General features: G+C 41.3%; 1 protein-coding gene across 1 annotated transcript in view; it reads left to right on the top strand.

The window, feature by feature from the left end:
- ERICH1 (glutamate rich 1) overlaps nt 1–14,040 on the top strand; it is a 124,416-nt gene that overhangs the window by 17,738 nt on the left and 92,638 nt on the right. Inside the window, exon 2 of the mRNA XM_075556410.1 lies at nt 13,060–13,206. Coding sequence (XP_075412525.1) covers nt 13,060–13,206 — 147 coding nt within the window. The remainder of the gene's footprint in view (nt 1–13,059; nt 13,207–14,040) is intronic.

Raw genomic sequence — 14,040 nt, 5'->3', positions numbered from 1 at the left:
TGATTTTTTTTTTTTTTTGATGCCTGATCCCTTTCACAGCTTGTGATCAGACAGGCTGGTGTGCTTCTTCCATGTGGGCTTTGTTGCTTCTGAGCTAGATGGCCACTTGTTTACCTTCAAGCCCTTAAGACCCTAGATGCTATATCTTTTAATAGACGGGCACCATCAGCTTCCGTCATCACATTAGCTTTTGCACTCATTTGTCTCCAGCAATCTTATCAGGAGGTGAGCACACAATGATATGATTTTTTTGTTCTTTGATGTCTGATTACTGATCCCTTAGGCATCTCTTAATCACACAGGCTGGTGTGCTTCTTCCATGTGGACTTTGTTGCTTCTGAGCTAGATGGCCGCTTGTTTACATTCAAGTGTTTAAGACCCTAAACCATGGGTCCTCACACTAATGTCCATGAGCCACATGTGGCCAGCCAAGGACATTTATCCAGCCCGCCACGTGTTTTTGCCCCATTTTTTTTAACTTCAAAATAAGTTATTTGCAGTGCGCATAGGAATTTGTTCATAGTTGTTTTGTTTTTTTTTTAACTATAGTCCGGCCCTCCAATGGGTCTGAGCAACAGTGAACTGGCCCCTTGTTTAAAAAGTTTGAGGACCCCTGCCCTAGACGCTGTCTTTTGATAGCCGGACTCCATCAGCTTTCTTCACCACATTTTCTTATGCACCATTTCTCTTCAGTGAGCATGTCAGGAAGGTGAGCATCATGGAATGCCAGCTTAATAGAACAAAGTATTCTTGCTTTGAGGCAGTACTTGCGTGGAGGCCCAATGTTCACCTGCTACCTTAATACTAAACCTATAAATATATGCACATAGATCTATTTCCCTATCCTCATATATAAATAGATTTACATATACACATGCCTTTATTTAGACCTCAATAAATGCCCTTTGCCTCCTAATTCTTTTCTCTATTTCTTTTTACTTTCCTCTTGTCCCACTATCATGCTCAGCCTTAATTTGGATTTCAGTAATTCCTTTCGGTTACATTACCCTTGATCACACCTTACCTGGCCTCCCACACCCTCCTCACCACCGATTTGGATCACTTGTTGTTCCCTTGTCCCAGGGTTTGTTAACACCACTTCCTTTCCTCCCACCTTCCCCTTTCCCATGACCCCCTGGAACCATCGGTCCCATTGTTTTCTTCTCTAGATTATTCATCCAGCCTTTCTTATTTAGACAGATTTGCAGAGAAAATAACATGCACAACAATAAGAGAGAGCAAAACAAAGCAACAAAAGAAAACAAAACAACAACCATACCAAAAAGCCAATGACAAAACAATAACAACGAAATGCCTGTGGTTAGTTCAAAGACTGTTTGTTGGTTTTTAAGAGTGTTTTCCGGTCGAGTCTGATGGGGTGCCAAGCCCTGGCCCCAAAGTTTATTTTTTGTTTTCCCTGGGGACTTTGTCGATCTGTTCCCCTTGCTGTTCTGTTGCATGTCCTTAGTGTTTATCCTCGATGTGGTGGGATCAGATTGGGCGCAATTCTGTCTCCAGTGTTGTCCCCTGTAGGGCTATGGGGAGTTTTGATCTTATAAAGTTTATTTTACCCTATTATTTTATAAAACTTTATACTTTAAGTTATGGTAGCTGAAAGTATTAGACACATATATGTAAGCCAATAAATTTATTTTTTATATCTAGATATAGAGTTTAAATAGGGGTAAGATTTATTTTCAACTTTTCATTGAAGACAGAAGTTCCCACTTTATAACAGAACATTATCCATTATGACATCTCTTCAGGATCATCTGTTCTTGTCCCTTCTTATAATATACTTTATAAATAATTCATGGATCCTGGATAATATAAAATAAAATGAACATTTGCTAATATTTCATATCAAAGTCAATCCTTATCTCCTGTTAAAAGAGTAATTGTGTATCAAATGCTCATTTTTGTGTAATGATATTTATAACACACTTATGACCCAAGTAGAGATGAACTTTTGAACTCATTTTTTGGGGGGTAATAAATATTTATGGAACAAAACTGAAAACTTTTGAATCTATTCCAATACATAGTGTCCCTATATGTAGGGCTTTTGAGACCATAAGTCTTCATGGGAGAAGATAGACAGCCTCATTTTTCTCCTTGGGAGAGGCTGGTAAGTTAGAACTGCTAACTTGCTACTTGCAACTCAACACATAAGTCAGAGTTTCACAAAAGCTCTTGATTTGGAAATTGAAATCCCAGATGTCAGAGGTAGGCTTAAGAAGTGTCTTGTAGTCTGGCTAGACCAGAGGGTGTACACTGGTACAGATAGGAACTGGAAACGCAGGAAATCCAGGGCAGATGATTCTTTTAGGACCAGTGGTGAGAGTGATGATACTAGGAGGGCAGAGGGAAGGTGGGTTGGAAAGGGGGAACTGATTACAAGGATCTACATGCGACCTTATCCCTGGAGGATGGATGATGGAAAAGTGGGTGAAGGGGGATGTTGGACAAGGCAAGATATGACAAAATAATAATTTATAAATTATCAAGGGTTTACAAAGGAGGGGGAAGTGGGGAGGGAGGGGGAAAATGAGGAGCTGATGCCAGGGGCTTAGGTGGAGACCAAATATTTTGAGAAGGATGAGGGCAATGAATGTACAAATGTGCTTTACACAATTGGTATATGCATGGATTGTGATAAGAGTTGTATGAGCCCCTAATAAAAACGATTAAAAACTTAAGCCACCCCACCCCCCAAAAAAGAAATGTCGTGTAGGGAAAAGATGTATGTTCAACTACTAGCCAGCAGGCTAGTGGTTCAAATCTAACCCAGAGGTGCCTTAGAAGGCAAATTTGGCTGGCAGTCTACTTTTGAAAGTCGCACAGGAGATTTCCTTGAGTCCAATAGACAGCTGATAACAACCATGATATAAATCAGAGGGTGGGGAGCAAAGGGAGGTTCAAATATGGAAATCTTGCCTGCCATGAGGGAAAACCAGGTCTTTCTTTCTGGAACGAATGCACTCATATGCAGCCACCATCTGTCAGTCAGAAAGACATGCATGCTGCTACAATGCTGAACTTCCAGACTTTTATATTTGAATTGCATTCTTGGTTACCTTTATATTAAAAATTTGGATGAATAATCAGCTTTCCTATTTTCTTCGGTTGTTTGAATACTGTTTGTAGCACCTCAGTGATTTTAGTTGAGTATGATGTTTATAAGCTGTGTATGGCTATCAGGAGATCTGGTGGTGCTGTGGGTTTGTCAGTGGGTTGATAAGCATAAAGTCAGCAGTTGAAACCCACAAACACCTCCATGACAGAAAGATGGAATAGAAAAATGGCATCAGTGGAAAAAACTGGTGAAATGTTAATAAAAAGCAGGAATTTATATTATAGTATGGTAACCAATGTTAACTTGCTGAGTTTTAACAATTATGCCATTAGTGTGTGAGATGTGAACAGTAGGGGAAGCTGGGTGGAAGGTATAGAAGAACTCTACTGTATCTGTACCTCTTCTGTTAACTACAAAGTAATTTCAAAATAGAAAGTTAAACAAAAAGCAAGGCTATTGACTATGTGGATGGCAGTTTATACATAGAGTGACGGAGAGGTAGTCCACTTAGGTTTTGGGACTAAGGTAGCAAAAATGCAGCCTGAACCTAAACAGTATGGTGAGACTAGTAATGCAAAGAACTCAGTAGCCACTGATATCATAACCAGAAGTGGGCATGAGGTGTGAGAATGTTGGTTCATTGTTTAAATTGTTAAAACACAAAGTTCTGCATCCACCTGCATGCACCTTAGAAGACCTGCTTTATCCTTCTTTTAAATCACCCATTGAAATCTCATGGAAGCATAAGGCTACCATGCGTCAGAATCCCATTGAAAGCCACTTGTTTGTTTTGTTCTACTGGTAAAGGAACACCAAAGCAAACGTGTCTGTTAAGTTGTTGGAGGTACATGACTAGAGCTCAAGCAAGCTTTGGTGCCCGGCTATCAAAAGATATAGCGTCTGGGGTCTTAAAGGCTTGAAGGTAAACAAGTGGCCATCTAGCTGAGAAACAATAAAGCCCACATGGAAGAAGCACACCAAACTGTGTGATCATGAGGTGTCAAAGGGATCCGGTACCAGGCATCAAAGAACAAAAAAATCATATCATTGTGAATGAGGGGGAGTGCAGAGTGGGAACCCAAAGCCCATCTGTAGTCAAGAGAACACCCCCTTACTGAAGGGTCTGGGGGAGGAGATGAGCCGGTCAGTGTGCAGTGTAGCAACGATGAAACATACAACTTTCCTCTAGTTCCTAAAAGCTTCCTCCCCCCCACTGTCATGATCCCAATTCTACCTTACCAATCTGGCTAGACCAGAGGATGTACACTGGTACAGATAGGAACTGGAAACAGGGAATCCAGGACAGATGATTCCTTCAGAACCAGTGGTGAGAGTGGATACTGGGAGGGTAAAGAGAGAGGGTTGGGGAGAAATGAAGAACAGATTACAAGGATCTACATATAACCTCTTCCCTGGGGGACAGACAAAAGACTAGTGGGTGAAGGGCGATGTCAGACGTTGTAAGATATGACAATAATAATTTATAAATTATAAAGGGTTCATGAGTGAGGGAGGAGCGGGGAGGGAGGGCAAAAATGAGGAGTTGATACCAAGGGCTCAAGTAGAAAGCAAATGTTTTGAGAATGATGAGGGAAACAAATGTACAACTGTGCTTGGCACAATGGATTGTGATAAGAGTTATACAATCCCCCAATAAAATCATTTTTTTAAAAAGGTTACACCCCTTCAGCTGACTGTTGAAATTGTGTGAGAAAATGAAGACCAGCCTAATGGAATGTCTAGAATGAAGGGGGAAACCCAAAAGCCTCCTCCAAGAAGACCCCAGTGCTTATGGGGTGAGATGGCAAAGAAAAGGAGCAAAAAAAGGGATGTCAATGAGTGAAATGGGTGACTCAGAAGCCAAGAGGTGACCACTGTGTTGTGTGGGCGGCCAAACACGTCATTGTCGAGTGCTGTTGAGCCAGTTCCAACGTCTAGTGACCCAGTGGACAGCAGAGGAAACCCTGACTGGTCCTGCACCATCCTCAGCAGTGCTGTGTTTGAACCCACTGCTGCAGCCCCTGTCAATCATCTCCTTGAGGGTCTGTCTCTTTTTTGCTGCCTTCATGTTTTACCAAGCACGATCTTCTTTTCCAAGGTCAAGTCTCCTTTGATAACATGTCCAAAGTACATGAAACAAAGGTTGCATACATGTATTACTTAGTCTTGTAATGCCACTGGCACGGGTGATTTCTGCCCATTTCCTGGATGAGAAATCTTAGGAAGGTAATATACCTTAAACTTCATGGACAGAACTATATTTTCACACAGTTCAATCTACATTTGGGCTCAGTCCCTTCCTGCTATTAAGCAGGATTTCTTAAAAAAAGTGTTAGACTTTTTCAACTTGAGAAAAGGGAAAAAACTTTTGAGAGTTGGTTTGTACTATTTTAAGTCATGAAAGATGTAAGACGGTGTACTCACCGAGTAACATTTTTGTCTTCGTGTTACAAACTGCTTCACAAAGCAAAAGAAAGCAGTGGGAACAATCAGCCTTTGCATGTAATGCATTAGATTTAGTTAAAATAAAGCAAGCCAGTAGGAGACAGGTCTTTGGCTACAGCAACCTTGACACAGATGACACTTCCTAGGATGAACCTAGTGAGCCTTGGGAACTGGCAAGAGGCTCCAGCTGAGTGTTTTTGTTCAGCGGTTGATTGGAGCCTCAACTGTTCACAGCTGCCCCGTAAACAGGAATCTCAGCTCACAGCAAGAGGCTATGATTTACCCCATAACAGTCTGAGAGGACCTTCTTATATGTCAACTGCCCCATGGAACAATGCTTGTACAATGAATGGAGTCCACTCTTGGACCACAGGGATTCCTTTTAACCCTGTCTCTACCAAGGAGATCTTTGCTTTAAGAACTAGAGTGTTGGGCTTTTTGACTTGCACTGTCTATGCAGAGAGACCATCACTTGTCGTGCTGTGGTAGTCTGCTTGTTTCCGTGATGCTTGAAGTTATGCCACTGGTATTTACAAATACCAGCACGGTCACCCATATTGAACAGGTTTCAGCAGAGCTTCCAGTCTAAAAACAGAATACAAAGAAGAAACAGGCTGTCTACTTAACAGGAATTAGCTACTGAAAACTTTATTATGGATTGCATCAAAACATTGTCAGTTTCTAAAAATTTCATGAATAGCAGCAGAATATAGTCAGATATAGTGACAGAAGATGAGCCTGTCAGGTCAAAGGCACTCAAAATACGACTGAGGAAAAACTGCATGCTCAAACTAGAGCTGCCCGTAATAACATGGATGGAGTTAAGCCTTTGTGACCTTCATTTGCTAATGGGAGTGTGAAGCAAACTGAGCAGAAACAGCTGCAAACATCAATTAGTAAGGAAAATATAGAACATACAAAGTATGGATATAGGAAAATTGGATGTCAACACAAATGAAATGGAAAGCATACAGATCGATACCCTAGGCAGTAATGTGCTGAAATGGACTATTGTTTGTCATGTTGAATCAGAAACAGATATGGCTTACTATGCTGAGCATGAAATGACCAACAAGAATGGGATCATATTCATCATCAAAAAGGATATTTCAAGATCTGTCTTGAAGTACAATGCTGTCTGTGACAGATAATATCTATACACAGGCAAGGAAACCCAGTCAATACAAATTATTATTCAAGTTTAGACCAACCACTCGGGTTATTGATGAAGAAACTGAAGATCCCTATCAATGTCTGCAGTCTGAAATTGATCAAACATGCAAATTATTGGAGACTGGAATGCAAAAATTTGAAAACAAGGAAGGAGCAGTAGTTGGAAAAATGGCATTCATGATAGAAATGAAGCTGGAGAGAAGATGATAGAATTTTTGCAAAACCAATGACTCTGTCACTAATACATTTTTCCCAACAACGTAAAGGATGACTGTAAATGCAGACTTCTCCAGGTGGAATGCACAGAAATCAAATTGATGATATGTATGGGAAGAGATGATGGAGAAGCTCAATATCAGCAGCTAAACTCAGGTCAGGGACACATTGCGGAATAGAATATCAATTGCACATATGGAAATTCAGGTGGAAGCTGATGAAAATGAAAGCAAATCCATCAGAGTCAAATACAATTTTGAGTCTATCCCAACCTGATCTTGGAGTTTATCTCAAGAACAGGTTTAGCACATTGAACACAGAAGATTGATGAGCTGTGAGGTAACACTGAGAACATCAAACCTGAAGAAAGCAAATAGTGACATGGGATGTCATTAAATGTCATTAAAAGACAAGAAAGAAAGAAAAGATAAAAATGAATGCCAGAAGAGAGTCTAAAACTTTCTCTTAGTCACAGTGTAGCTAAAGCAAGTGGGAGAAATGAGGAAGTCAAAGAGCTGAACAGAAAACCACAAAGGGAAATTTGAGGAGGCAAAGTAAAATATTATAATGAAATGTGCGATGACCTGGATTTAGAAAACCAAAAGAGAAGAACTTGCTGAGCATACCTTAAACTTAAAGAAGTCAAGAAAAGACATCAAGCCTCAAGGTGCAATATTGAAAGATTCTAGGGGCAAAAATCTATGTGATACAGCAAGCAACAAAAGAAGATGGAAAGAACACACAGAGAAAGTCACTGTATCCAAAAGAACTTGTTGACATTCAATCATTTCAAGAGGTAGCATATGAGCAAGAACCAAAGGTACTGACGGAAGAAGTCCGGGCTGCACTGAAGGCAATAGCCCCAAACAAGCCTCTAGGAATTGATGTGATATCAACTGAAATGTTTCAACAAGCTGGTGGAGCACTGGAAATATTCACGGTTGTATGCCAAGACATTTGGAAGACAGCTTATCCAACTGACTTGAAGACATCCATATTTGTGCTCCCTCCAAAAAAGGTGACCCAACGGAATGCTCAACTGATGGAAAAATATTAATATTACATGCAAGTACCACCACTCCCCAGAGGATCATCCAACAATGGTTGCGGCAGTACATTGACAGGAAGCTTCCAGAAATTCATGCTGGATTCAGAAGAGGACATGGAACAAGGACTATTATTTCTGTTGTCAGATCGATGTTGACTGAAGGCGGAGAATATCAGAAAGTATAACCATGAAAGGAACAGGAATTCCAGAAAACTTCATTGTGCAAATGTACAAGAGATCAAAGGAAATGGTGTGTGGATCAAGAGGCATTTATACAAACAGGACAAGGGAATAATTCATGGCTTAAAACCAAGAAAAATATTTGTCAGTGTTGTGTCCTCTCACTATATGTATTTAATCTGTATGCTGAGGTAATAATCAGAGAATCTGGATTATATGAAGAATGTGAGACCAGGATTAGAAACAGGCTTATTAACAACCTGTGATATACAGATGACACAATCTTACCTGTTAAAAGTAAAGGGGACTTGGAGCCCTAACTGCTGAAGATCAAAGATTGCAGCATTCAATGTGGATTACAACTCAATATAAAGACCCAAATCCTCACAACTGGACCAATAAGTAGCATCATGATAAATGGAGAGAAGATAAATGGAGATCAAAGGTTGCATCACGTTGAGTAAATCTGCATAAGACCTCTTAAAGATGTTGGAAAGCAAGGATGTTAATTTGAGGACTAAGATGCACTTGACACAAGCCATGGTATTTTCAGTCACCTCATATGAATGAGAAAATTGGATATTGAATGAGGAAGATTAAAGAAGAATTGATGCATTTGTAATATGGTGCTGGTGAAGAATATTGGAAGTACCAAAGACTGAAAAAAGAACCGTTCTGTTTTGGAAGAAGAACAGCCACAATGCTCCGTAAAGGCAAGGATGGTGGGACTTCATCTCATGAACTGTGGACATGTTGTCAGGAGAGACGAGTCCTGGAGGAGGACATTATGCTTGGTAATGTAGATGCTCTAGATCTAAAAGGAGGAAGACTCTCAACAAGATGGACAGACACAGTGACTGCAACAAGGAGGTCCAGCCTGAAAACAATCGTGAGCATGGCTCAGGAGCTGGCATGCCTCATTCTGTTGACATAGTCAAACATAGAGCCACTATTTGTGAGACCAGCTTGACTGTAGCAAGCGACAGCAACAAATCTAGAGAGACAGGCAGCATTAGAATTGGAAGAAAACATTAACAACCTGTGGATTGCAACTCAATGTAAAGAAAACAAAATTCCTAACAACCGGACCAATAGACACTAGCATAATAAACAGGGGAAAAATTGAAGTTGTCAAGGATTTCCGTGTACTTGAATGCACAGTGAACACCCGTGGAAGCAGCAGTCAAGAAATCAAAGACAGCAATACATGGAGCTAATCTCCTACAGACAACCTCTTTATAGGGTTTTAAAGAGCAAAGGTGCCACTTTGAGGACCAAGACATGGCTGACCCACAACACTGTAATTTCCTTTGCCTCGTGTACATATGAAAGTTGGACAGTGGATAAGGAATAAAGCAGGACTGATGCATTTGAATTATGATATTGGTGAAGAACACGAAAGTACCATGGACTGCCAAAAGAACAAACAGACCTGTGTTAGAAACTTATAGCCAGAATGCTTATTAGAATCGAAGATGGCAGGACTGTGTCTCACATATTTTGGATGTGTTGTCATGAGAGATAGTACCCGACTGAGGCCATCATGCTTGCGACAGCAGAGAGAGTGAGAAATCAGAAGGTTCTCAAGGCGACAGATTGACCCAGAGGCTGCAACAATGGGCTCGAATATAACCTTTCTGAGGATGATGCAGGCCTGGGTAGGGTTCCTTTTGTTGTGCATAGACTTGATATGAGTCAGAATTGACTCAATGGCACCCAACAACTACAATAACAACACAAGGGAGACAAAGACTGGGAGTGCAATGGGTGTTTTCCTATTAAGCAGTACTTTCCATGAGTTCGGTGGCTGGACTTAGGACTGTGGTAATGCCTTCTGGAGGTCAAGTTCACCGTATCTGGAGCCTAATTAGAGTTAATAACCCGAGTGGGCTCTAGGGATCTCGGAGACACTAATGTCAGAGAAAAGTTCAGTATCTGACTTGGGACCAAATCTCAGAAAAAGAATCCTGCAGAGAAATTTCCTAAAAGCCCTTTTACACTTGTTTGTGATCACATGGCATTTGGCCTTGACCACCCAGACACCCCGATCTTGAATGACTCCTCTCCCCAGGAAGGAACTGTTTATCTTAAACCTCTAGACCAGGGGGACCACTTAGCACAATCGTGCTGATGTCTCTAAGAAAGAAGATTGTTCCTGTGGTACAAAGCTAGAGATGGAAAAGTTTTCGCATTCTCTGTCTTTGGGATGTGCTGGTGGATTGACTCCTAAGTTTTAAATGTAGGATGTGTAGGATGCAGAATTGAATGTCAGTACTCGCTGCCATTGAGGTGATTCTGGCATGTAGACACCCAGGAAAGTACAGGCTGCTTCTTTGGGCTTCCCGGACTTTCAATCTTTAAGGGAGCAGATAACATTCTCCCCACACCCCCCGGACCAACTGGTGGATTTGAACCACTGACCTTGCAGTTAACAGCTCATTCTGTCAGCCACTGTGCCATCGGGGCTGTTTGAAATGGCAATGGTGTCTTTCATAAGTGATTTTTGATTTTTTAAAGTAGTTAAGCTTGTCAACAATATGTCACCATCAAATCCTTTGATTTGCCACATTAATTTTAACAGTATCAGTGAAAAGCAGCTATTACTTCAGCTATAAATATAATTTGTTTAGGGTAGGAAATTGAATACACTGGAAATGTTACCATAATCTTTGTTCTTCAACATAGTCTTATTAGCTCACTTATATCTCAGTCCTGTTTTCTTAATGGGAACATACTTTATTTGTTTGAAGAAGCTTAGTTAAATTGTCGATGATTAATTCGGTTAAGTCTTTTTCCAGTGATAATTGTTTTCCTAGTGCAGGTATGAGTGTTGGGATTGTTTTCCATTTTTATCGTATGGAAAATGTTGAAGTTAAAAATGAGTTCAACTAGACGTTTGATTTAAAATACACTCTCCTCCCACTGAGTTGATTCTGACTCCTAGTAGTCTGAGGACAGAGTGGAACTGCTCTACCGGGTTTCTGAGGCCATAAATCCTTATGGCAACAAACCACCTTTTCTTTCTGTCATGTGGCAGTGGGTGGGTTTGAAACACTGATTTTTCTGTCGACATCCCAATGCTTAACCTGTGCATCACCAGAGCTGCTCTTATTTACAGGGCCTTGTCAGCCATGTGGCCCTATATCACACTAGTTCAGTCAGTGTTACCTTTTTTTCTTGCATTAGGTATTATTTTATCTGTTGGAAGTTACTGGGTTGCAGAGATTCATAATAATTGTCATTCTATTAATAATGTAGTCTCCTGCTAACCACTGTTTAGCTTTTATTAAATTATCTGAAGTTTTGTTTCAAAAATTTCTCAAAATTAATAGAAATTTTGTTTTACTCCAGGAGCCTTTTTCTTTAAAGAAACAAAAAACACAGATTTTATTCTTTACAGTTAGAACACGCTAAGAGCAAGTTATTTTAAATCTATATGCTTTAAAATATATTCTGAAATTAAGAAGTCTGTCCTTTTGCAATTAACATTCCCATGCAGAACTAACTGTTCTTCCCGACTTAACTTTACATCCATCGCAGTTTGTCTCCTCAGACTTGACCAGCTATTGCCTAGCTTGACTCGCATCGGAATCTAGGTTAGAGCCTGTCGCCTAGAACTACTGTGTCGCTGTGGTGTGTCTTCGCGTCAGTCCCCGCAGTGACCGCAGTGTCAGTGTGCACCGAGAAGAAAAGCTGCGTGGTCTGGCACCATCATCTCGGCTATTGTTATTGTTGCGCTCTGTCACAGCCGCTGCTGGAATCTGGCTCCTTGTGGGCCCTCCTCTTCTCTAAGCTGCCATCAGCTTTACCAGCAGGATGTCCTTCTGCAGGGACTGGTCTCCTCTAACAACATGAACTGAGTCGGTGAGACGAAGTCTCGCCACCCTCACTTTTAAGGAGCGTTCCGGCTGTACTTCCTGGAGGGCAAATGTGTTTGTTCTTCTGGCAGTCCGTGGTAATGTCAGCATTCTTGGCCAATACCGAAATTCAAATGCATTAATTTTTGTCTCTTTTCTGTAGGCATTTTTGTTACCAACTCAGAACTTCCCATTACTCCCAAACCACTCCCTAGTTCTACCTTCCTATGTATACTGCGGTTAAACAAATTAATTTCATTAACCTTTTATCCTCACCTTTTCTCATCTGCTATTTTGAGATTAGTGCCTGCTCATTAACTACACTTAAATCAGGATGGAAATATTTATTCATTATGGCAACTGTTTTTACCCCTATTTTTAAGCAGAATGGAAACTAAAATAAGTAGGGTGAAAAATCTTCCACATTCCTGTTGAAACCATCTTCGGTATGCCGGAATTGTTTCCTTAATTAGAGTTGTTAGCATGTTCAGCTTCTACTGGAAAGAGCCAGTGCTGGGACTCTCCCCGTGAGTTGTTGGAAACAGAGCGCATTGTACTTGCCTTGCTGGCCCTCTCACCTCGAGCCTGTCCTTCCCAGACAACTGCTTTTTGGAGCCTGCGCTTGGGATGCTCACTGTCAATTGCAGCTTGGACCTATCTTTCTTAGGGGCATACTTGGCAACAGAAATTTCAAACCACCAAATTCTGAGATGGTTCAAAGTCTTTATTTGACATAGAAATTCAACAGGGGATTAGAACATTTGGAAGGAAAATGGCTTTACCATGAAACAGTCGTACTCTCTCCTGTCCCACCGCGGTCTCCCTGTTTCTTGTGTACAGTACACACACGGAAGTCCTGGATTGCTTGTGCCATGGAAAGAGTTCCGGTTGGAAGTAGGTCCGCATAGGGGCCTCTGAGATACAGTACTTGGCAGGGCCCCAGCTCCATGGTCTAAGGGTGGTAATATTAGGATATGTTGGTGTCTTTTTTTTTAGGCCATGCGTTCTTTGTATAAAACTGCTACAAGTCATTCTTTTCTTCTGCTGGTTGCTTTCCTTTTTAGTGTTTGTTGGAAAGGTGCTGAAGAAACTTTTCCCTAATGTTGCAAGTGACCAAGGAAAGATCCCCCCAGTGACGCTGGCCTCAGAAAAACCACCAGAAAAGGCGACACCAGATGATGTAAAATGCAAGCGGAGTCAACCATTGGCAGGTAATGTGGCTTGTGCGGGAAACTTGGATTAAAGATAATGGTTTTTACTGTACGAATCTCTATTTACAATGGAGAATATGTGCTTTGAGTCTCTAGGCTCCTACCTGGTGACTCCATTTTGAAAAGTTATTGACAGCAGAATCGCTGCTTGGCAGGAAGGCAGTGGTAGAGCAGGTGATTGAAAATTTTAACTTGGGGCAGGAAGAAACTAGTGCAGTTATGTGTTTCCCAAGCAGAGTCCATGGGAATATTACTTTCTGCTTTAAGTTCACTCTTAAGTTATTGTTTTACTTAAATTTTATTTTTTGCATTTGGGCTGTCCAGTGGGGGTGTGGGCTCAGCCAGGTGTTGGTGTTCCTCTGATGAGAACATAAGATCTCTTTCTGCCCTACTCCTCTCTCCTGATACTCGATGACCTCCTGCCTTCAGTGAGCGAGCTGTGTCCAGGAAGGGACAGTCCCCTGACGTCCTTCCTCTGTTTTGCTCTCAATTCTTGTAAGCGTTTGGCAGACAGCCATGCCAGTGACAGCCTTCGTCAAGATCACTCGACCAGCATAATTACCTAGAGGGAAAGCTGCATGCGCCCTTGCTATCTAGCAGCGTAGCCGTGTTGACAAGTGGTGGGACATAGACGTAAGTGGGTGGGGTTGTCAGCATCCAAATAAGAAAGTACGTCTCTGTCTGTGTGTCCTCGCTGCAATTCTGTTTCTGAAAGAGCTGTTCTTTCTCCTGCTGGTCCATCTGAATAACCTTGTTTGAGAGACAATTTAATTCCCCATTTATTCACGTGTCTCAGAACACTTCCTTGATTGGGTCTTGGCAAGGACACCTAGC

Source organism: Tenrec ecaudatus, chromosome 8 (genome assembly GCF_050624435.1).
Source record: "Tenrec ecaudatus isolate mTenEca1 chromosome 8, mTenEca1.hap1, whole genome shotgun sequence".
Taxonomy (NCBI): domain Eukaryota; kingdom Metazoa; phylum Chordata; class Mammalia; order Afrosoricida; family Tenrecidae; genus Tenrec; species Tenrec ecaudatus.
Note: the sequence above shows the minus strand (reverse complement) of the source record. Positions and strands in the feature narration are given on the sequence as shown.